We start from the raw sequence: 24,929 nt of genomic DNA on the forward strand, positions 1-24,929 counted from the left end.
GCTCCTTCGTGCGCCGCGGAAAGGGTGCTCTATGCACCCTCGCGCGATACAAAGACGTCGAGGCACCGCATTCGTGATGTCGTAATGGCGGCCCCCATGTGGAACGGGCACCGCCATTTTGTAAGTCCTCGGGACGTACTAGGGTTAGGTGCATGCGTAAAGCACGCACTTACCCTAACCCTAGTACGTCCTCAGGACATACATTACGCCTGTTTGTAACGGGCCTTAGACTGATATCCTGAACATTTTTGTGCAAGTTTTCGACAGATCAGCAAACACCAGCTCTCCTAATCCAAAAAATTCTAGGTTTCGTTCATTTTGCAAGGAACTTGGTGTGAAGTATGTTTTGAGGATAGTAGATGCAAAGTCATTGCAATCAACCAAGACAATGCTGAATAAATTTCCTCATTTTCTGTACAATCCATATGATAGAAGCAGCCACAGTTGTCAGTATAATCCAGAAGCTGGCAAAGCTTACCATAGAAATCTAGTTAGATCCCCTGCCCAGGATCTAACTAGATTTCTAAGCCAAGGCCATTATGGAACACATTGCTTTATATACACTGCACATATTTGACAGTGTATTCCCCACTTGTCATTAAATAAGAGATGAATGCCCCAACAAAGATTTCTTTTAATAAAAGTTGAGATACTACAAATGTTAAGTTCTTGAAGAGGTAGAGACTGCTTACATCAGCACAAGAAGATAAGCCAAGAGGGCTCACACCACAGACTTCTATAGTCCAATATTCTAGTGACCCATCAAATGCCTATGGGAAGCTTCCAAGTTGTTCACCAGCAACTGGTGTTCAGAGAAGAAACAGAGGTTGGGCTAGGGCATGGAGAATGCACACTGCCCTGTTGACATCCATCCAACTCTGTTCATGTTAAGCCACTAAGTACCTTTAGGAGACTAACCCCTACAAAAACCTCTGCACCTTGAATTTGACCTTGATGTGCATGACCACTAACATCTGTAAACATATCCAGAAGAGAGAGAGAGAAAGGTTAATGTGAACATGAAAGCCATTCCCTTCATCCCCAGATGTGGAGCCTTACCTCCTAGTCTATCCTATGTAAGGATAGATTGTGACTATTTATTGGTGAGGGAAATACAATCTGTCTTTGCTCAGAGGTCACCTTTCCTTATTATTGCTTCAAATATCCCAGGAGTAGCCAATTCTGCCATTGGCTCGTGGGGTGACTAGACAATACCTTGACTTTTTAATGAACTCAATGATGATTAGTAAGTAGGTCAACTCTAGAGTCAAATCTGGGCTGTGTGCATGTGCAGCAATCCAAAAACAGATCTGGAGCATTTGGGGACTCAGGGTTGACATATTGACTTTGAGTCTGGGACATCTAATTTTGCCTTATCAGAATGGGGTGTATGCATCCCATTCTAATAGATCAATTGATCTACCTTTTCAAATGTGCCATCTGTTGTCTCTCTTCTCTCTATCTCTCTGCTTACCCTGGGCTTTGAGGTTAATTCTCAACACCTGACCAGTTTTAACTAGCTGAGTCTATTATCAGATTAAGGACAGAAGACAATCGGTTCCAAAGTAAGACACCATCTAATGCAAAGCTGTCTTCAACCAGAGAACTGAACACAGCAGACAACATCATTTTACCAACTCAGGCAGATGTATCTCTAAAAAACAGTGGAGCTTTGGAGGGGGAAACACATCAAAGGAGGTAGGTTAACTTCTTTTTGCAGAATGGTATTGGGTTTTTTTGTTTTGTTTTGTTTTGTTTTTGTAATGCAAAACATTTATTTCAAAGGCGCTTGCTCAGATATAGGCATAGAAACAAAATTGGTTGGGCTTTTATTTTCCTAAGAAAGTACCCATTTTGCATCACTTGAGACTGCCAATGGGACAAAGTGTGTATCGCTTCAGAAATCTGTAACTGCTAAAGCATTTCAACAAAAGAAAAATGTGCACACAAGTATTTGTATATTTGAGTGGCATTAAAAAGGGATGTATTTGAAAAAATGCACACATAACACATTAGTCAATGAGGGAAATGTGTACAAAAATGCATAATTAGGCTAATGTGTATTTCCATGTTGCCCTCTGAAAGGGAATCCAAATCCAGAGGAAACTTGCATTACAAACCTTCTAACACTCACAAACCAATTCTGCCCTTCATCTCTCCAGATAAACACACTTAATGGTGCCATCATTTGAAGCTAGATGAGAGCATGGCCACTTGCTGCCTCACTCAAAGTCTCTTGTTGTCCCAGCCATATAAGTATTTTGGCTATTTTCTTGCATGTAGTGAGGGGGCAAAGGTTGCTCCTTTTCAACATTTTTATCCACCGAAGTTCTTTCCTAAAGGCCATACATGAGGAAAGGAGCTATGGAGGAAGGAGGATAATGTTGCCAGACTGTAAACCAGAGATGGCTTCCTTACCTTTTGTGGCTTTATAGAAAAGGGAATTTTAGCAGGTGTTGCCTGTCACACAACCAAAAAAACAACATCTGCTGAAATTCCCTTTTCTTTACAACCATTAAAGATACAAAAGCCATCTCCAGTTTTCACTCTTCAAACCCTAGTTTAGGGATAGACAAGCACCTACCATGAACTCCGTGGTCCCCAGGTTCAAGTATGAGCAAAGCATCACATTCCATGTTCCCCTTCCAAATTTCTTATAGCACAGCTTCACACTCTTTAATGTTCCTTACCACATATACCGAAATGCAAGGGCAGCTACCCATCTGGTTTACTGGACCAGGAAAAATAAAGAAAATTTCCTTAGGAAATGTTGGTAATGTTTGCTTCCATGACAGACATCTTCAAAACAGGACACCTTGCAGACCACCTTTCCCTGTCCATATTTAGCTGATCCTTGAGGTCTTCAAAGGACCTGTTTTAGGACTTTATCACTAGATTTAAAAGTAGAAAAAAAAACCCACAAATGTGAAATGTTGTTCATATGACGTTTGCCTGAAAAAGAAATAACATGAAGATAACCCGAATGAAATGTCGACAAAACTATTCCTTTTTACTTTGGGGAAATTCCAAAAGTAAAAAGGGAATCTTTTTTGTCGACTTTCCATTCGGGTTATTTTCCCATTATTTCTCTTTCAAGCAAATGCATCTGAAAACATCCCGCATCGGCAGGAGTTTCTGAATTTTAAAATCCCGTTTCTGCACAGGATTTAAGCAATTTGCCTCCGTGTGATAAAGTCGTTATACTGAGTCAGATCCTTGGTTCCTCAAGTTCAGTATTGTAGACAATAGATCCTCAAGACTTGGCAAATGTGGATTGAAGTTCCAATATTTCTTGCTATAATCTTCAAGGGTGGATGTTAAATATCTCTGATGTCTGTGTTGCCCTGGACTATTTTTGGCAGTCCCTGGCACCAGTTGCAACATTTTATTCCCAACGTCAAATAGGCTTCCTTTTAATTCCAAGACATATTGGAACAATATATTCCCCAAACTTCCTAGCTAAACTCTAGTTTTCTGAGCTTTGATCACTGTGCATGAAAGAAGCACACAAGCAGCACTTATTTTCTATCAAGTTGAGACAGATGCTTCAACTAACTTTAAACCGCTTATCTGTATTTATCTAATTAGTGAAGGCCTAGCTAAATGTTAGTTGTGTGTGTTTTTTCTCAAACTCTAGCCTAAAGCAGACAGCTATACATATCAAAAACAGCTTAGAGCAGAGAAGCTGCTTAGCTTACCAATTTTCCAACTAGACTTTCCTGAGCTTCATTGTTTTTCTCACTGCAAGGAGAAAGATACAGACAAAAATATCTGGGCGAAGACAGTTGGGATAGCCAAAAAGAAAGATAATAATTAAACAGCCCCTTCTTCTGCCAATGGTGGTCCCCCTTTGAAGATTGCACCTTCTCTCAACATTGATTTCAGTTTTAAAAAGAAAGGATCGGCCCCAAACAAAAATCTGTACAAAATTTGATACAGCTTCAGAATTTTAGCTTTTGCATTTTGAAAAAAAAAACAATAAAGATATAGGCTGGAATCCTGTTGCGGTCTTCATCAGTGCTGTTTCATCTGTGATAATTAGAATTGGACAGTTCCGTAACATCCATATCCAGAAGAGGGCTGCTGTTGTGTTACTACACAGTACAGCCGGCAGAGTAACTGATGCACAATAGAAGTGATGCACAACAGGCTCTTCATCTGCCACACAGTCCAACTCGTGACTGAAACCAACATTCATAGAGTTGGAAAAGACCTCAAGAGCCGTCAAATCCAATATCCTTTTCTTAACAGTGTTCTATTACAGTTGGCCCTCTGTATCCACAGATTCTTTATCCACAGATTCAAGCATCTACGTCTTGAAAATATTTTTAAAAATATATAAATTCCAAAAAGCAAACCTTGGTTTTGCCACTTTATATAAGTGACACCATTTTACTATCCATTGTACTTAATGGAATTTGAGCATCCATGGATTTTGGTATCCCCAGGAGGTCCTGGAACCAAAGCACCAGTGGATACGACTGTATACTTCTTTATAATTCAATAAAGGGGTTTCATATAACTTATGCTAAACAGCCAGGTATTGATAAAGTTACATAATGTAAGAGATCTTATGGGATTCCAATGAATGTTTTGCAATTTCATTGTGAAGGATAATTAAAAACAAAAGAACAACCAAACCATCAGACAATTTTGTTAAGTATTTAATGTTTTTAAATTCCTCTTCACTTGAAACCTTAGCTTAGCAATGATAGATACATGGGGCCTGCGACAAAATGTTGGCTTCATAAAAATTTGCACTTAGTCTGATAAGTCACTAATAAGGGGAATGGTAGATCTGGTATTTTATTGAGAAAGCTGAAGTACAGGTTGAGTCTTCCTTATCTGAAATGCTTGGAACCAGCAGTGTTTTGGATTTCAGAATTATTTATTTATTTTGTAATATCTGTATTTGTATATATGTACATAATGTACATAATATTCTTAGAGGTGGGACCCAAATCCAAACACAAAATTCATTTATGTTTCGTATACTGTTTATACGCATAGCCTTAACGTAACATACAGTATTTTTAATAATTTTGTGCACAAAACAAAGTCTGTGTACGCTGAACAATCAGAATGCAAAACTTTTACTATCTCAGCCACCCATGAAAAAGGTTTTGTTTTTGGAATATTTCAGATTTTATAATTACAAATAAGGGAGTCTCAACCTGTAATAAATTCAGAAAATTGAAGGGTTGGGGAAGTTTTAATGGAAGTGGATTTTAGTGGGTGTTCTAACCACATAATGTCTATCTAGTCCAGGTCTGAGATGCTTTAAGACAGGGGTAAGCAACCTTTTTGAGCCGGGGGCCGGGTTGCTGTCCCTCAGACAACTGGGGGGGCCGAAGCCAAAAAATAAATAATTAAATAATTTTTTAAAAAATTAAATATATAAATAAACCAGGACAAATGTAGGACAACATTTTCAAATAGAAGACACTTTTTTTAAAAAAATGGAGGACACGCGAAAAAATTTGCTGATTTTTTAAAAAATGTTAGTATAAATGCATGTTTCTGAGGCTTCTATAGACAATTGCCCCCCAAAGGCCCCGGTGGCAATTGGCGGCAGGACCAGGCTGGGGCCGGTCCCAAGGCCTTGCCGGGCCGCATCCGGCCCGCGGGCCGCAGGTTGCCTACCCCTGCTTTAAGAGCTGTTTGACCTGAAATGTTATGAGTTCAACACCAGCCAGGGGCTCCGAGTCGACTCAGCCTGGCATCCTTCCGTAGGTCGCTAAAATGAGTATCCAGCTTGTTGGGGGCAATTAGCTGACACTTTGTAAACTGTTTAGTCCAATGCACTTGCTATTGCTTGCTAAATGTCCACATAGAATTCGTTGCAGGGCTTGCATCTAAGACTCCTCCAGCAGGGCAAATTTGTGGCAGGTTTGCAGGAGATTGCAAGATTTGTTGCTTGAATTCTCAGGGATTTGGTTATTTTCTTTTAAATATCCAAATGGTGTTTCTGTTTTCCCAATTCTGGCAGTTCCCAGCACCAGCTGCAACATTTTATTCCCCCTTCAAGTGGGTTTCTGTTTAATTCTGAGACATTTGTTGTGTGCCTTCAAGTCATTTCTGACTTATGGTGACCTTAAGGCGAATCAGTCAAAGGGTTTTCTTGGCAAGATTTGTTCATACTGAACAAAAAGAATCCTTCTCTTCTCCTTCTTGTCTATCTTATTCTATCTCTTTTTTAAAAATACAGTTACAGTGCTATAGTGTGTCAATTAAATGGCAGCAGGGAGAAGAAAAAGAAGGGGAAAGGAATCTTGACCTCCCTAGTTGATTTAGGCAAAGCAAACGGCTGCAGTTTATCTAGCTTGTGTGTTCTTCCCTATAGGATTCCAATCATATAGGATTCCAATGAACTCTTTCCATCTTGAACACACTCTGGTATAGTTTTCATATATACTATAACACTAAGATATTTTTTTTTAATTGGAAAAGAGACAAATTGCTTTCAAACCATAGGACCACCTCAGCAAACCATACTTCAGTTTTAAAAAATACACGACACTTTGAAGGAGCCCTAGTGCAGATCCAAGAAATCACTTCAAAAGCCCCTCCAAAAGAATAGAACAAGGAGGCAGGAAGATGACAACAATGAGCAATACCCAGGAAGCTATTTCATGAAAAGTCATGTTTCTTTAGGCCGACCTGGAAGAACCTTAAGCCGTTCCAGTGTAGACATGCAGGGTCATGAGGCTCATTGTATACAACATAGCATTTTGTACTGGACTTCCTTTCTTCAAGTTCTTCTTTTACATTTCCAGAACCTTGGTACAGCTCTGCAGTTTGCAACATAGGAAGCTCTTGGGCTGAAAGGCCCACTACAAACCAGAGCCTAGAAAAAATATTTTTTGAACTATAGCTTCATATCCTCCAATTGTCTCAATATAGAAGAAAAACAATCCCAACCAATCCTCTGTACTCCTATTTTTCAGTAGGTTTTAAAATGTCTCAGTTTCTCTCACCTCCTCCTACTTTTCCCCCTTTTCCCTCAAATTGAGTTCAAAGTACACTCAATTTACTAACCAGAGGGAGAAGGGGAGGGCAGAATCTTGTCCTTCCCAGTAGGCTCAGGCAAAAGCAAATTGCTGCAGCCTCTCCTAGCTTGTGTTTTCTTCCCTATTAATATTTTTTTTCTGTCTTGACTATACTCTAATATTGTTTGGACAAAAATATACCAGTTTTCATTTGTCAAACACTGGAAGGTATACAGCTTACAGAATCTCCAAGCGATCATAGCAAGACAGAAACCCTATACTACTGATGGAAGTATTTTATTTTATGAGAACTTTGATCTAGGGTGCATTTACACTGTAGAAATAATGCAGTTTGACACCACTTTAACTACCATGGCTCCACCCTACAGAATCCTGGAGTTTGTCGTTTTCCGAGGCACCAGCATGCTTTGGCAGAGAAGGCTAAAGACCTTCTCTTGTAAAACTACAAATCCCAAGATTACATAGGATGGAGCTACAGCAGTTAAAGTGATGTCAAACTGCATTATTTCTACAATATAGATGCACCCATTGAAATGCTTTTACAGGGTAAGTTATATAAGTAGTCAAGAAACTGAACGTTCACAGCTCAGGAAATCACATTCTGCAAATTGGCTTTAAACAGTCATAACATTTTATGTATTAGAATAAATCAGGGATGAGCAAATTGATGCCTATGAAACACTATTAGCCCCAAATGCATTTCCTACAGCTCTGGCTGTAATTTAGCCTCTACCCACATTGCTTTGGCAGAATCTAATGCAGAAGCTGCAACCTCATCCATTTTCTCTAATTGTGAGAATTCTTGAAAGGAACTTGCAGGTCTCCATAGCTGGTTGTGTACTGTGTCATGTATTTTTAGACTTATCCTGCCAAAGTGTTTCCATTTGCATGCATTAGATCTGTAAACTCCATCGGCATTAGCACAAAGAGTACTGGCTTACTTGAACAGGGTAATACAGATTTGGATTAAGGTTTTGTCCCTGTGGCAAAATAGTACAAGACTGAAGGAGGATAGAGGTGAGGACAGGGAGAAACTCTGTTGATAAGACACTGGGGCAGCATACATGGCCCAAGGAAGAAGGGATTTGTTCTCCCTGTATGTCAAGATCCTATATGTGAAGAACATGTCTTTAAAAAATCTTTCCATATCAACCCACTGGATCAAAGTTCAGCTCCTCATCCAGCCATCCCCATTTGCTGTATTATAGCTCCACTATCCTAACACTATTCCTTCCGCAACCTAGTCCTCTCCATAATGCTAGTAGACTTCATTTCCTATCACTCCCAGCAAACATGGCCACTAAGAGTCCAACAGTTATGAAGGACAGCGTTGGAAGCACTGTAACAGGGATTGTAAAGCCAAATTGTGTATGTGCCTTCAGGTTGCCTATGGTCTATGTGGCCCTTTTGGGCTTCACCAGAGAGCCATGCCTACTTTCCCAACTCTATGGGTTTCTTTCCCTTTCTAACAGATTGAAATGTCTACCCTAAGATTTAGTTATTGGGATTAAGAGCTTCAAGGTAAAAGATGCTGGTATTTTTGCTCTTGCCTTTTGCCTCTGGCCCTGTCCACAACTGAAATGTGGCCCCCTAAGAACTCTAAAACTGAAATGGGACCTCAGGCTGAAAGAGGTTCCTCAACCTTGCACTTTAGTGTATAATTCCTAGACTCTTTCTGAGTTGAAAGAACACACAAGCTACTCCCTTCTCTGAGTTTAAGAAGATTTTCACATGAGAATGGGATAGAGATGGTATTGCTCCCCTTATCTTTATCCCATCCTTAACCCATCCATGACTGTGATGGCACAAAAGGCTTTCAAATTGTAGCGCCGATCCCACCATTAACCTGTCATTAAAGAGGCACTGCATTAACAGGAACATCCATTAATGCAAAATGCCTGCCAATGTCGCTTTAATGACAGGTTAATGGTGGGATAATGACAGGATTTGAGCAACTTCATCTGAAAGCCTGTCAAGCGATCACCATCATTCCCACTTCCCTGACAGGATAAGAGTGAATCTCATCTGAAAGTCCTTCTTGTGATCATGCAGGAAGGACGGGAACATGATGGGAACATGACAGGACAGGGACGGGATTTCCCTTGTCTGATAATCCCCATAGAATACGCAGACTTTATTTTGGCTCTTAGGTTGTGGCTTTAAAATTTTATAATCCAAGGTGTGCCTTCTATGTGTCTGATGAGAACACTCTCCACCCCATCTCCTGGGCCATCCGCTGCAAGTTGGGCAGAGCTGGATGGATGGCTCCAGCATCCACATCCATCTCCCACAATGCATCACTCTGGAAGACATTGTAGGAGCCATTGCAGGATAGTGAAACGACAAAAAAGCTCAGCTCTCCAGCACTGGTGAGAGAACCTGTATTGGTTCTTCATAACCTGTATTGGGTTGGACCTCTGCGATCAGATAGATGGGTTTTACCATGCTACCTTGTTGGTATCATGGCCAAAAGTTAATATCTGTACAGTAGCATAGAAAAGACTAATTTGTATTAGGAACTTTGATCCTTTTGCATTAACTCTGCAGTTTGGGGAAGTGAAAAGAGATGAGGGCTGGGAACAGAGTGAATTTTCTGTGGTTATGAACCTGTTTGCACAGTTCTCATAGCTGTGCTGGGAGCAAGATGGGTCATGTGAGCACATTTTGTCTTTCTCTGTTTGCTTCCACAGTACATAACATCTTTTCTTGGATTCACTTCAACCCAGGGACTCCATAGCCAGCTGTGGGGAATTGGATCATGACCAAAAGTTAACATCTGTACAGTAGCATAGAAAAGACTAATTTGTATTAGGAATTTTGATCCTTTTTGCATTAACTCTGCAGTTTGGGGAAGTGAAAAGAGATGAAGGCTGGGAACAGAGTAAATTGTTTAGTGGCCAGTTCTACCATTGGCTGGATGTCAGACCCCATCAGTGAGGGGGCTGGAATGCTTCTCTGCCACGTACCATTGCTGCACAATTGAAGGCATACAACAATGCAAACTGTGCAGCAATGGAATACATCAGAGATAGCATTCCAGCCCTCTCACTGATGGGGTCTGATATTCTGCCAATGGTAAAACTAGTTATTATTTCTGACCCAAAGGCTATCACCGAGTCTTCTGGGGCTGAGAGTGTATGACTTACTCAAGGTCACCCAGTGGGTTTCCAAGGCTGAGCAAGGAATCAAACCCCAATCTCCAGTCGTAGTCCAACACTCAAACCACTACACCATATTGGCCCTCAATAAAGCTTGTCTTACAGCTGTAAGGTAGGCCAGTGTCTGATACCAAAGTCTTGAGGAGGCCTGGAATAGCACTCAGTTCCTGGACAGAACAACCTCTACTGTTGCCAAAAGGGCCTACTGATATAGGTGGAGAACAAAACAGAAGTCACTTTACCCAGAGCTCTCTCAAACCTATAGGCAGCCCTATTTGTTACCAAAGGTTCTGGGAAGTGTTCTGGTGAGGATCAAATATGGGGTCTTTGGCTGCAACTGTTGCCCCAACCATTACTCTGCATGAACTGAGAGTGCACCCAGTATTCTTCCTTGGCTGTGCCTAGTAGAGCACAGGCAGGCAATGTGTAGCTCTCCCAGTGGTATTTAGAACAATTCCCATTAAGCCCTAGTCAGCAGAGCCAATGGTAGGAGCAATCATAGGAGCTAAGGAAGCCTACCACTTGTCCACCTTGGTTTTAAAGCATAGCTCATGTCATCGAGAAGGTTAACTGACACAACAAAGTCAGAAAAAAGTTGTGAGACCTGAATCAAAACAAACAGGCAGTCTGAATAATCAGGAATAGACAAAGAGAGCTGCTTTTTTAAAATAATAATAATAATAAATATAAACATTGGATAAATCTACACAAACACAACCATGCCTCTCTTGCTACATCTATGTTTATGTCTCTACCAAGAATCATATGTATTCTGTATTTATAACAAGACACATTTCCTTGTTTGATTGTATTAATTTAGCTTTATGTGATGCCTATATTTTTTATTTGTATTATATAAACTTTTTTACCAGCTTTACTGATCTATTCCTGAATTGTTAGATGCAGAAGGTTTAAGCCAGGAGTGGGCAAATGTCAGAGGCTGTGGAACTGCACTGATCCCGCAGGGAACCTTAGAGGGTGAATTTCACGCTGGGTACTGTGGGGTAATTTAAGTTTCCTAAGGAAACAAAAATATTGAATATCAAAAAATGTCAAAGCCAAGCCTGTTAGGGTCTAGCTTTAAATTAGAAGAATAGCAGAAATGTGCTCTTGTTTAACTATGCTTTCCTAAGAAGTGAGAACTATGACTAACTCCAAAAACAAACATGTCATTTGTAGTTTAAAACTAAAGTTTACTAATGGCTTTAATCTATATTTACATAGAAGATATATCCTAATCTAGCTAGTAAATAGTTCAGATATTTATCTCACCATCTTTCCAAAGAAAGTTAAGAGAGGAGGAAGATGGAGATACAACAGCTCAGTTGAAAACCTTTTGAGAGAATGTCAGTTAGTCCCAAAGGGGGGATGATCTAAGTCACATTGGCCCATTACAGATGGGCAAAATGTGGCGTGACAGCGGCGGTACTAGGGTTAGGGAGCGCGCACCATGCAAACACTCCCTAACCCTAGTACATATTCCATACATCAAAATGGTGGTGCCCTGTATACACAGGCGCCATCATTTTGACACGACGGACACTTAGCATCCACACGTCGTGGTGCACTTGTGACATCATGAGTACACCATTGGCAGAAAAGGAGGCACTAGCAGGCTGTCCTTTTTGGGCGGTCTGTTCTGCGCCATTGTTAATTTGAATGAGAGAGAAAGAGAAGAGTTTGCATACAGGAATTCCCTATCAACTTAGGCGGGGAGGATGCAAAAATCTTTCAGCAGGTAGCTATATCATCCCAAGGGATGAATTCATTTTTAGGGAGGTTACATTCAGTGGTGGATGGGGACAAAAGCAAAGAATATCAGCATATTTTAATGTAAAGCTCTTACTGTTGACTTTAGAAAAAGCGTCTCAACATTTTGGAATGGGGAGGGAGATGAACAAATGTTGAGAATTTATTTATTTCCCACTTTTTCCCCAATATGAGACTTAAAGTGGCAAGTCATCAAATGGTGAGGTAACACAGAAACAGGGGTGGCCATCTGGAATATATTGGATTAAGCCTCCTAGGCTTCCTCCGGAGGACAGAATTTAGGCCCAGAGTTTCAGATTTCCCTCTCTTGGTACAGAATGTTGGACTGCCCTTAGGAAGACTTGGATTCAAATGCCCACTCAGTCTTCAAGAACATTGACACTGAAATCAATGGGACAAGTTCATAATGACTAGCAGAACTTTCACTGATATCAGGGGATGGTATGGCAGGTCTAGATCCAACCCAGAGGAAATTGTAGAATCACTTATAAAACCTATATAGGGCCTACCATTTCCTAGAACATGATTTTTGAAAGGTAATTTAAATTTTCTAGTGAAGCTTTTACCAATTTATAGAAGTATCTGTAAGAAGTATCTCCAGGTAACCCAAGTGTTGTCATTGCCTAGCAGCCTTGGGCCTCCATAGTCATAAGTCATTAGCAGTCACAGACAAAAAATACAAGATTAATGTAACAACTAAACATCTTATCCTAGCATATCTTCAGATCAAACTATTGGTTGTGAACATCCTTGACAGCTGTTCAAGCAAACAGTGCCATTCCTTGGGTGCCTTGTTTCCTTTGAGGAATATCCCAAGTATTTTTTTTTATACTGACAAATGAAGAGTCAGTTAAAACACCAGATATATTGTAGTCTTCCATTACATCTCTAGTGAACAGAGACCCTGTCCTATGATCAGACTGACTGATGTAACTACCTCTGGCAACAGTTGTGGGGCAACACTGGACCAACCCACAGGGTTCCCCTCTCTTGAAGGACAAAAATTGTGTTCCATACATGTAGCTTGTTTCACACCCTTTAACCTCAAGGATGGTAAAGGATCTTATCCCACTACCCAATGTTGAAGGAGGGTTCAACTGCCCATACATATTTGTACATAGAAAGGAATGTTTGCCTTTCCATGGTTTCTGTTACCCATGGTCAGCCACAGTCTGAAAATATTACTGGTTTGATACTATCTATGGTGTGAGGTATCTACTGGGAGTCATGTGGTGTATCTCCTTGCAGGAAGATCTGCTGCACAATTAAAATGCTTTTTAAAAAATCTATAAAAGAAGAAGTGAAGCAGCAGAAGACTGGAAGATAAAACTATAATAGCTGTCAAGTCAATCAAATAAAATTCACCAAAGCCACCAATGACCCAAATGCCTCCTTAGAAAGGAAAGCTTCCACATTGCAGTGGATCATAAAACTAAAGAGTCTGCATGGTTATCAAACCAAAGGCCTTTCTAGTCCAGCAGTCTGTTTATTGCCAGATACTTCTGAGAAGCCCATCACAAGCAGACCATGAGCTTAACGATACCCCAAACAACATTTCATATTTAACAATTGACATCCAGAGGCACCCTGAATACAAATCCATCAAGGGAATGCATACGTATCAAAACTAGTAGCCATTAATAGCCACTTCCTCCATCAATTTGTACAACCCTCTTTTTAAGCCATTAAAGCTCATGAGCAGTTCTAACTCTTACAGCAGCAAATCCCATAGTTTAAATACAGGAGACTGAAAACACATCTATAGAAGTAAATACAGCACCCATTCGGTTAAAGCATTTCTGCAACGAGTGAGATGTGTTACCAAAGGTCTGCTTGAATAAGGAGGTTTTTGCCTGCCGTTAATGCGTCACTTTCATACGCATTTGTGCACAGTATAACGCACAGGATGCTTTATAACACGTTGCAGCAGTTTCTTATGATCCTGGTGATCATTGAACTGGGGCCAGTCTCTGCAACCACATTTGAATTCACTGCAAGTAGGGGGCAGGTGTATACACACATATATTTACAAGTTAGGATACTTTCGGGAGGAAAGTTGGAGTATATAGGTCATGACACAATGCATCGTAAGTGTTTATCACCTTTGCCACACCTGGTCCTCATGCCATATTCAGTAAAGAATCATAGCAGTAAGCGGAGTAGGATTACAACCAAAGGGTGAAAGCACTTGACTAAGACTAAAACTAGTTCCCAACCACTGTATTTTACTTAATTCACCAAACTGTGTTATGTGATGTTTGCATACTCTGTCCAGCTGTCATCAGTGCGTTAAGGTATCATATTATTCTCATTACATCATCCTTGTAACATCATCAGAACATACTACCTATGACATCACAAGAGGTCATTGCTAGGTGTCAGGCTTTGGAACTTGAAATTCCAGGGCCTGGCACAGTGCTGACTTGGCAAGCCTAGCACAGAGTGTCATTTGAGTAGCAAAATGGAGTGGCGGTACTCAACAGCACCCCATCTTAACCAAACCTACATTGCCTGTGGACTGGATAATGATGGGCCTCCATCTACTGGAGTTCCCATCACATGTTCCAGCGCTTACACCGATTTGAGCCTAGATCCATCTTTAAGAACACCACCAAAAACAAAAGAAAGTGTTCCACAAGGACACAAAAATGTATCACAAGGGCATCAACTAAAAAACAACAAGAGTATCAGAAATGATGTGTTGCAGAAGAATGAACCCAGGTCCCAGCAATTCATTCACTATATGCAGGTCAGAGGGCTACAGTATGCAATGTTGCAATATGTCACTCCAAAGTGTCTGGACAATGCATCACTCTGGGTCAACAAGAATCCAGAAACTTCAGCCTGGTTTTGTATAATGACCTTGGAGAAGCCACTGAAATAATCCACCACTGTGTGCCATTGGTTCCTGAAATGCAGATAAGGCTTACCTTCCTTATGGGGCAGGGGTGAGGAGAGCTGGAGAGGCTTATTTCATTAGTGATAATAAAGCGCATTGGATCTCATGGATGGAAAAAAAGTGGCAAAGGGCAACTTCTTAACTTCAGCCTGGAAATAGCAATGAGATTGGCAAAATGCTGTTGATGTGACATTGAGGAAAAACAGGTCAGTTGTGCTTTAAAGAGGAAGAAGATGAAATTCTCCCCTCTTTCTCTCTAAAGGAATTCTAAGAAGAATGCAGGGGTAGCCCTACCATAAGACATAGTGAGTCAATCAGGTTGCAGACAATGAGCGATCTGGAAGGGAGTTATTTCTTTCTTTCCATTGCTGGATCAAACTATGTATTCCAGACAGCATGTAATGAACCCCCTAAAACAGACTACTACCTTCAGAGTAGATAGAGGGTATGGTCCTACCACCACCATCCCCTCCAACTGTCCTGATTTGGCAGGTACCATCCTGATTAATCCTTTGTTGTCCCACCTTTTCAGCTGCTTTAAAAATGTCCCAGTTTCTCTCTCCTCCTCCCACTTTTCCCTTTGTCCTCAGCTTGCTTTAATTACTGCAAACTGAGTACAGAGTACAAAAGAAATTTCAACTCATCCCAGCAGGGACGAGAAGAGGAAGGGATGTAATCTTGTCCTTCCCAGTAGGTTCAGGCAAAAGCAAACTGCTGCAGTCTCTCCTAGTTAATGTGTTCTTCTTCATTAATAACTTTTGCCATTTTGACCACCCTCTGTTGCTGCTTGGCCATAGATGTCCCAGGTCTCATCTGTCAAATGCTGATGTTGCCCTGGACTATTCCATGGTCAGTTGACATCAGTAGATGGAATGGATGGGCAGACATCCAACATTTAGGGGAAATGTTGACAATATTTATGTGTGACCATAATACCATTAACTTCTGGTACAGTTTCCACAGGTCCATAAGGAGAGAGAATGACTGTTCAGCTAGTTTATACCTGGACTTGGATATGTCCATTGGCAAAGAATGAGGAAAAATTCCTTCTTTGGACTACATTTCCCAGAATCTCACAAGCAGCATGAACAATGGTTATTGCTGGCTAGATGAATCTGGGAATTATAGTCCCAAAAGAGTCATTTTCTCCAAACACCGTAGACAAGCTTGTATGGCAGCTTTCTCCAACCTCCACAGATGTGCTGAACAACAGTTTCTGTGGTGTTTGTAGTCCAGTGCATTTAAAGAGCACCAGGTACAGTGGGGAAGGAGAGGGAAAGGAGCAGGGAGACAAAAAGCAGTAATATCAGAAACAGGTTTTGTGGAGTTTTCCCACAATTTCTCACCATTGTTTTTCCTGCTTCATAAGTGCATCATTCCTATAGTGTGTGTGTGTAAATAATTGCAGCCTTTTGCAGCCATTTCAAGGAACAGCTAATCAAAGCAATGGCATATGGTGGTAACAGGAGATTCAATAAGCTGCTTAACCACAGAACTAATTGATTAAACTTGGGTTTTACTGCTACCTAGAGGGTTAGAGAGAGATGAGAAATTCTCATTGCCATGACTGCACAATGAAGCGAGTGATGTGGCCTTTATAAACTAAACACCCCAAACATCCAAAACCTAGCTGACTTCTGAGATTTTCAGCTGAGGGCCAATATCAGACAGTTTTGATTACATGTCAGCATTTTACACTGAACTGTTTTGACCATTTAAATAGCCTGCCTTCTCCTTTACCATTCCCAGCCATGGCACTACATTATTTCTCCCAGTTTCCATTTCTTTGCACCCAGCTAGAGCACAACAGTGTTAGTGGGGTGGGGAAAACACTCTGCATCTTAGTTCAACCTCGAAAGGAACTTTCCGGGATTCTGTACCTATCTGGGGGGAAAGAGCTCACAATTTTGGGCAGCGTCTTTGAAGTTTAAACTAAAATCTGGACCAAATTGGCAACCTGATGGTGATGAAAACACACCAACTGCCATTTTAGCGACTTCTCTTCCTTTTCCTCTTTCCTACTTCTACTGCGGCTATTAACTCTTCTTCCCCTCCGACTCTTTCTCCTTCACACTCATATCTGTTCTATTTCGTCTCTTGCTTCCTTTTACTTCCAACTGTTCTTTTCCTCTTCTTCTTCTTTTCTTCTTTCTTTCCTTTTCCCTTCTCCTCTGAACATGTCTCTTTTTTCTCCTCCTCTGCTTTCCAGCTCTTCTGTCCTTCACCTCTTCCTTTCCCTCCTCCTCTTCCTTGTTCTCCTTCTCATCCACTTTCCAACTCTTTTTCACCTCCCTCCACCCTTGCCTCATTTATTCACAGCATTATTCTCTGACTCAAACTTGATGTCTATGGGGTTGTTCAGAATTACTCGCTATGTTTTTCACTTTTCAAGTACAATGCAAAATTAAAACCAATCAATCAAGCAATCAGGAAACATTTTTGCAGCTATTTTAGAGGAATACTTAAAGTGATGGCATATGGTGATATCCTGGCTACTCCTTTGTCATACTTATTCTGTGCCCTCAAGTCAACACTGGAGTTTATCGCACTGGGGATAATTTTGGCATTAAAGAGAGATTAAAGCGCACCTAAAGCATCCCTCAAATAAAGTGAAAATGGCAAGTAATGCACAAATAAAGCGATATCGGAAATACATTATCGCCGAAATCCTGAAAGTAAAAAAAGGTGTGTTAATGCTTCTTTGTGACCATTTTAATGGTGGTTTGTGCAACATCATGTGAAATCGTTTCTCCTAATTATGAAATTTTCCCCAGGATATTCACAGGATAAACTCACGATCTCCTTACTGTGATAAAGGCCATTGACTTATGTTGATCCTATCCCTGGGTTTGCTTGGGAAGATTCAAAGGGGGTTTGCCATTATCTTACCCTAAGACTGAAAGTCTGACTTGCTCAAGGTCACTAAGTGGCCAACTGGGGATTCAAACTCTGATCTTCTGGAATCCTTGTCCAATAGTCACACCACTACACCACACTAGTTTCTCTTACCATAGACTTCAAGCATCTTTAAGCTGGTGCTAAACCCATCTCCTTTTAGTTCTGGAGTTGTCAGAGGGGCTTCTTTGCTTCTATCTACTTTTCCAGCCACTCACACTGCCACAGGGGAGAAAAACAACAAAGGCAGGATCATAGGGAAGGAGAAAGGATTAAGCCTCCCAACCACCAGCACAGTTCCATTGAAAATCACCTCCCAATGCTGCTATAAGTCACAGCATGAAGTTCTCAATGAACATTTTCAGCTATAGTGACTATCAACTGAAGCATCCCTGAAAATCATAACCTGTATTCATTCATATCTGCCTGATGAAGGAGAAGCTTTGTGTTAGGTGACTAATGTGGGTGTATGATTTGAATTTCAGGGCAAGATGGCCCAGGATATGACCGAGAAGGAGCTCCTAAAGATGGAAATAGATCAACTGAAAAAAGAAGTGAAGCTCGAAAGACAAATGGTAACAATTTCTGGCCACTAGTCTGATACAAAATGGCAAAGCATTAATTGTCAAAAGGTCAGCCAGTCATTGCTACTGCCAGCATGTCAGGTTTTTGGGGTTATGAAGAACAAATTTTCAGGTGGAACTGGAGCAGGATTTAAAAATAAAGGGCAAAATGCAGTGGGAAATTATCTTGTACAAGGCCCCCTGAGCTAAATAGGAATTGTGCAAGAATAATATCATACCCAATGTCTATGCATTCAACTGTGCCTTGCACCAGAGGCATCCTTTGGCTAAGCTTGGGAGGGAATCCTGCCCTGTAATGGTGGCTTGAGCCCCCTTCCTGTGGGTCACAGTGCTTTAACAGGACTGTGTCTAGTGTCATTTACTATTGCAAAAAAAGAAGAAGAAGAAGAAGAGGGGGGTTAAATTGTTGAAACTGTACAGTTCCTTGCATAACTCCTTCTCTAATGTCAAAGACAAAGTACAAGTGAAAGTAAAGACAAAACCACTAAAATCCTATATGACTTTTTACGTAACATAACTGTGGACACAGCTAGCTATATAGCAGAAGCATTAAGAAATTCAGTTACTGAATTGCTAATATGCATATCAGGAGACCAGCAGCAGTGTCCAATGCTCATTGGGACTGAGACGATGCACAGCAGGACTGAAGTGCATCAGGAATCAATGGGCATTGGACAGTTTGGTTGCTCTGCGATGTAGTAATGTAACAGCAGCCATCTGCTGGATATGGATGTGGCACAACAGTGTAATTCTAATTCCCACAGACATAAGTCCACTTATGAAGATGCAACACCCCAGCAAGGTCCCAGCCAACATCAATATGGAATTTTATTTATTTATTTACTTTGCCATCAATTTCTACAATGGGGAGTTTACTGCAGAATTGCCCTCCCTCCTGTTTCACTATGTCAGGCTATGCAAAACCCAAAGCATTAGAGATTGAGAATTTGTCAGCCTGTATTAGCAACAGAAGTAGCATTTACATTTCTGTACTGCTTATCAGTGAACTAAACATTCCCTAAGCGGTTTACAATCTGTAAGTCAATTGCCCACAACAAGCTGAGTACTAATTTTACCAACCTATGAAAGGATAGAAGGCTGAGTCAACCTTGCAGCGCTGGGGTCGAACTCACAACCTTGTGGCTGCAGTACTGACATTTAAACACTGCACCACAAGGGCTCCTATTAAAACCTTATAAGATGACTGAATGCTTTACACTATCCCAGTGCTAGCCAGGTTTACACAGAAATGTATTTCACTGATTCTAATTGTAGAGAAAACTCAAAAGATTTGCCATTAAAGGGATCTGGAAGACTAAGTAGACCACAAGTTGAACATGAGTCAACAGTGCAATGCGGCAGCTAACAAGGCCAATGCGATTTTAGGCTGCATCAATAGAAGTATAGTGTGTAGATCAAGGGAAGTAATAGTGCCACTGTATTCTGCTTTGGTCAGGCCCCACCTGGAATATTGTGCCCAGTTCTGGGCACCACAATTCAAAAAGGACATTGAGAAACTGGAGTGTGTCCAAAGGAGGGTCACTAAAATGGTGAAGGGTCTGGAAACCATGAAGCCCTATGAGGAACGACTGAGGGAGCTGGGGATGTTTAGCCTGGAGAAGAGAAGGTTAAGAGGTGATATGATATGAGGAGGGAGCTAGCTTGTTTTCTGCTGCTCCAGAGACAAGGACCCGGAGCAGTGGATGCAAGCTGCAGGAAAAGAGATTCCACCTCAACATTACGAGGAATTTCCTGACAGTAAGGGCTGTTTGACAGTGGAACAAACTCCCTCGGAGTGTAATGGAATCTCCTTCCTTAGAGGTCTTCAAACAGAGGCTGGATGGCCATCTGTCAGGGATGCTTTGATTGAGATTTCCTGCATGGCAGAATGGGGTTGGCCTGGATGGCCCTTGCGGTCTCTTCCAACTCTATGATTCTATGATTCTATCATGAGGCAGGCTAACAGCTTCTTCAGGGAGCATGTTTGTGGGACTGTTTAGGTATGTGTTGGTCAGCCTTTTAGCCAGAAGAGCCTAGCTATTCAAGATTCTTAAGTCCCAGAATACCTTACCATTGGACAAATGTGCTGGGGCATCTAGCAGCTGAGCTCCAAAATGTCTGCAGGGCCACATAGTGGGAACCGTTGACTTGAGGTGATGGCACAGTGGCTGGCAATAAACAGACTTGACCCCTGGGAAATTTTCTTGTGCAGCCCAGGTAAAATGAATAGGACCTGAGCAAGAGTGACTCCTGCTTATTTCAAGGAGATTGCTCTCTTATCAGAAGATCTTTCAACTGGATTGTTTGTTGTTGATGGCTATTTGCCATCAAGTCAGCCTCAGCTCATGGCAACCCTATGAATGAGAGACCTCCAAGAGCCCTAGTCATTTATAGCCCTGTAAAGTCTTACAAACTCAAGCCATGGTTTCCTTGATTTACTCAATCTTTCTGTAAGGTGGTCTTCTTCATATACTACTGTGGGCCCTTGGTATCTCTGGGGTTCAGTTCCAGGACAAAATCCGTGGAAGCTCAAGTCCCATTAAATACAATGGCATAGTACAATGATGTCCTTTCTATGAAATGGCAAAAGCAAGGTTTGCTTTTTGGAATGTATATATTTTAAAAATATTTTCAAGCTGTGGATGGTTTAATCCATGACAAAGAATCCACAAATATCAAAAGCCAACTGTACTGCCCATCATTTTTCTGAGCACTGTTGTCTTTTCCAGTGACTCATGATGTCTCATAATGTGCCCAGATACAATAGTCATTTTGGCTTCTACTGAGAATTCAGTCTTGATTTGATCTAGGACCAATTTATTTGACGTTTGGGTGGTCCATGGTATCTCCAGAACTCTTCCCCAGCACCACATTTCAATGAATCTGTTCTTCTTTTGTTAGGTTTCTTCACTGTCTGTCTTGATTGTACCTTCTATTAATTAAAAAGGCTCAGTTCTTTGGTAGGAATCAAAAAGTCTTAGGCCAGATGCTTTCAACACTTTTCTTCCTTCTGCCCCAGATCTCCAAGACAGCTAAAGAACTCAAGGATTATATAGAATCCATGGCTGCTGAAGATCCTCTCTTAAAAGGTGTCCCAGAGGACAAGAATCCATTCAAGGAGAAGGGAGGTTGTATAATAAGCTGACCACGGCCCCACCCAGAGAAGATCTTTGTTGCCCTCCGTATACAATACCGAGACTGTGTGGATTTTACTTACCTGTCTAGTATAACTGAGTCTAAATGGATCTTCTGCAGGGGCAAAACAATAAATAAATAAATTTGGACTCCTTTGCTGGGATTTAACCTTCCTAAAGAACAAAGAAATTGGGAAAGAGGTTTCCACCAAGATAAACAACGGAAAAGACAACTTCTGTTTTAGGAGTTCGGGTCTCACTTGTTTTTTGTAAATACACTGCAGTTTGTACATGTTTCCCTATGAAGCTGGCTTTTAATTGATGTTTTAAACAAACATACAAGCAAAACATAGACTTTTCAGTTTCATTGGTTTAGTGTTTCTAGTTTTTGGTTTGGTTTAGGGTGTTGTTTTTTTTAAGTAGGCAGCAACTGGAATAAAAAAAAAGTAAACAAGGCCTAATAATTGTGTAAGGTATTTCTTTTGAATATATCTTTGGATGCATCTGCACTGTAGAAATAATATGCAATTTGATACCACATTAACTGCCATGGCTCCATCCTACAGAATTCTGGGATTTGTAATTCAGCAGAGAAGGCTAAAGGCCTTGCAAAACTACAAATCCCGGGTTTCCATAGGATGGGGGTGGTGCCAAACTGCATTATTTTTACAGTGTAGATGCACCCTCATATAGCAGAAGTGAATACCGTAACTTTCTTTTTATCAAGGGCCACATTCTTTGAGAGATAATAATTCAGGGCTCCATAGACTGTGGGTGGGCTGGGGTGAAGCCAGCTGTGAGTGAGGCTAGACCTAAAAAGTGGGTGTGGGTACTTTCTTTTTTTCTGTCAACTATTCTTTCTTTTTTTTTATTGCTTCTTCCTCCTACACACCACATTTTCTTTCTCTCTTCTTTCTTTCTCTCTTTCTCTCTCTCTCAAAATTCTGCTGTCCTTAAGCCCAATATGTGCATGTAACAAAAGCTCATTTTCCCCCTACCTTCAGGACAGGGCTATTTGGAAAAGTAGCAACAAATGGAAGGATATGTAATCCTTTTCTTTTCCAAAATCTAATTGCACCAAATCACTCCCCCACTTATTTTTGTTTAACATCTCTGTCCGCGTTAAAACAAAAGCCTCCTACTTTATGTTTTCATAACACTTGTATAGTCTCTCAAGTTGAGCACTTCATCAGTAATTACTGCTACCCCTTTCTTCTTATTTCATACTAGAAACAGCTTAAGGCTTTTGAAACCCTACAAACAAAGCAGCACAGAATGTATTATTGCATCCAAGGCCTAAATGGGGTCCAAAACCTTTATCAAGGATGATTATGATGTTGCATTTTCTCAAAATCAATGCAAACTGGTCTTTAAACAACATCACCATGTTTAATTGTCTTGTCAAATAATATTAGTAATATTTTGAAGCTGGCTTTTAAATTGTCAATTGTATTGTGATCTATGAATGCAAATTGTTAAAAATGCAGATTTTTGTGTGCAGCATTGGCAGTGCTCCGTCTTGATTGTATTGTTTCATTTGCTTAGGTTGAAGCTCAAATAAAGCATGTAAATGTATTTCAGTGTTTTCAAGTGCATATTTTAAGTCAGGGGTGAATAATGTTGTTGGACTACAACTTCAGTCATGTCTGCTCAGTGGCTATACTGCTTGGTGGGAGTCGGAATCCCAAAACATCTGTAGGGCCACAGGTTCCCCACCCATGTCCTAGGAGATTATAGCACCCGGAAATCCCACCAGGATAGATGCAGGATTGAAAAGTCAAAACCAGGTGTTATTACATGCAGCTGCGGCTGGGCAAGTGCAATCCATATGCAGCCCAGATCCAGCTGCGCTTATCCAGCAGCTTTTCAAAAACAGCAAGCTCCCATTTTTGAAAAGTAACTGGATAAGTGAGGCTGGGGTCTGGGCTGCATACTGTTTGCACTCATCCGGACACAGCTGCATGCGATAACACCAGGTTTTGACTTCTCAATCCCGCATCTATCCTGGCAGGATTTCCAGGTGCGATAATCTCCCTAGACATTTGTTTGAGAGTTATCGTAAATGTGAGCCATTCATCCATAGAGAAAAGGCTTACCTTATTAAGAACTTATATAATAATTGAGCAAATAGTACTATGCAGAAAACACCTTGCTGAGTGCAGTATAACTATGTGGTTCACCTCATTCCTAGCGCCAAATAGAGCACTATGCACAAGCATGACACTCTGTCTCTACCAGTACTGCAACATGTGGGCACCAGCCATCTTCATCCATTTTCACCAGGGTCTCTGGATATGTCACGGCTGGCCTTGCCATTAGGCAAAGTGAGGGTAGTTGCCTCACGTGGCAGATGCTAGGAGGCTGCTGCAAGGTGTTGGTCTAGTAGTTCTCAAACTCGAATTCTGGAGTTTGAGAACTACTAGACCAACACCTTGCAGCAGCCTCCTAGCATCTTCAGACTCCAGCTCCCAGAATTCCTGAACATTAGTTATGGAAGCTGCACTCGGAGAAATTAGGAAGAATAAATCACCAGAAACAAATGACATTCCAGTTGAACAGCAACAATCCACACAGACAAAATAATCTCTACTGCTAACTAAAATATATTAACAAATATGAAAAACAAAACAGATTGCAGACGATCAATATATATCTACATCCACAAAAACTGAAAATGAAAAAGGCTGCAGCCACTTTAGGACCATAGCATTAATTTCCCACGCAAGCAAAATTCTGCTGCTATGGGGTAAAGAAGACAGGCCAAATGGAACGATATCCATTGATTGCTCCAGTACCGCAGTGACTGGATAACAAATGATCCCAGATGGCAGCTTTTTGATGCTCCTTTTGGTGAGTATGCGTATTCGATCCATGAATGGTTGAGTCTTTGTATAGAAAAATCCATGGATATGGAGGGCTGATTGTATTTTCTCTCTCTCTCCTCTCACACACACACTCAGTTTCTCTCTGTCTCTTATCTTTCTTGTCTTCCTATTACACACAAATATATATATTTATTTTGCCATAAAAGCCCAAATCCCACACTTCCTGGTTCTGTTATTCTTAAACACTCTGTAACCCTTAGGTTTAGGTTTCTGGCTTCTTCTGAAAGCCAGCTGACCCACTTATACAAAGCTATGTACCTTGTATCCCATGTTAAAACGAAATAATCTCTCTTAAAGGGATTTGGTTTTCTAGGCCTTTCCTGTTTGACTTTGGATTCTTGTGAGGATTTCCTGACAGTGCAGGAAACAGCAAAGTCACGGCCGGCAGTTCTGACCCTTTGTAGTTTGATATATTTTCCAAAACCGGTGTGAAAAAGTAGTCGACCAACACTGCCCTAATCTGACCAAATTAAGTAGAAACAGCAATCCCTTCACGGTTTAATCACAGCAATGCAACTCAAAGAAAAGCCAAATAATTAATTTTACACCTTGAACCAATTTGCTCCCCAAAATTCACTTCAAACTTCACAGAGA

At 40.9% G+C, this 24,929-nt stretch overlaps 2 protein-coding genes across 7 annotated transcripts in view; one reads left to right on the forward strand and one right to left on the reverse strand.

Moving 5' to 3' along the window:
• ABI3 (ABI family member 3) overlaps nt 1–24,929 on the reverse strand; it is a 74,983-nt gene that overhangs the window by 22,733 nt on the left and 27,321 nt on the right. Inside the window, exons 1-2 of one of the 6 annotated variants that reach the window (XM_089531705.1) lie at nt 3,699–3,714; nt 2,585–2,731 (exon numbers count right to left, since the gene is read on the reverse strand). The exons of 1 other annotated variant lie outside the window; for it this stretch is intronic. The gene's annotated coding sequence lies outside the window, so the exon portion shown is untranslated. Of the gene's footprint in view, nt 1–2,584; nt 2,732–3,698; nt 3,742–14,868; nt 14,888–17,846; nt 17,922–24,929 lie in introns of those variants that run through there. 4 more of the 6 variants (XM_089531702.1, XM_089531704.1, XM_089531701.1 and 1 more) reach the window with 4 other exon arrangements.
• GNGT2 (G protein subunit gamma transducin 2) lies at nt 1,555–23,025 on the forward strand. Its single transcript, XM_089531706.1, has 3 exons — nt 1,555–1,698; nt 18,218–18,307; nt 21,336–23,025. Exons 2-3 carry the CDS (start codon nt 18,224–18,226, stop codon nt 21,459–21,461), a joined length of 210 nt encoding a protein of 69 aa, XP_089387832.1. The 5' UTR covers nt 1,555–1,698; nt 18,218–18,223; the 3' UTR covers nt 21,462–23,025.

Source organism: Sceloporus occidentalis, unplaced genomic scaffold (assembly GCF_023333645.1).
Source record: "Sceloporus occidentalis isolate IW3139 unplaced genomic scaffold, rSceOcc1.0.p SCAF_7, whole genome shotgun sequence".
Lineage (NCBI taxonomy): Eukaryota > Metazoa > Chordata > Lepidosauria > Squamata > Phrynosomatidae > Sceloporus > Sceloporus occidentalis.

What these genes read in the sequence shown, in the direction of transcription:
- GNGT2 (XM_089531706.1), top strand. Translation starts at nt 18,224, where the DNA reads ATGGCCCAGGATATGACCGAGAAGGAGCTCCTAAAGATGGAAATAGAT. An exon ending in TGAAGCTCGAAAGACAAATG is followed by an intron (nt 18,308 to 21,335) that starts GTAACAATTTCT and finishes CTTCTGCCCCAG; the next exon opens with ATCTCCAAGACAGCTAAAGA.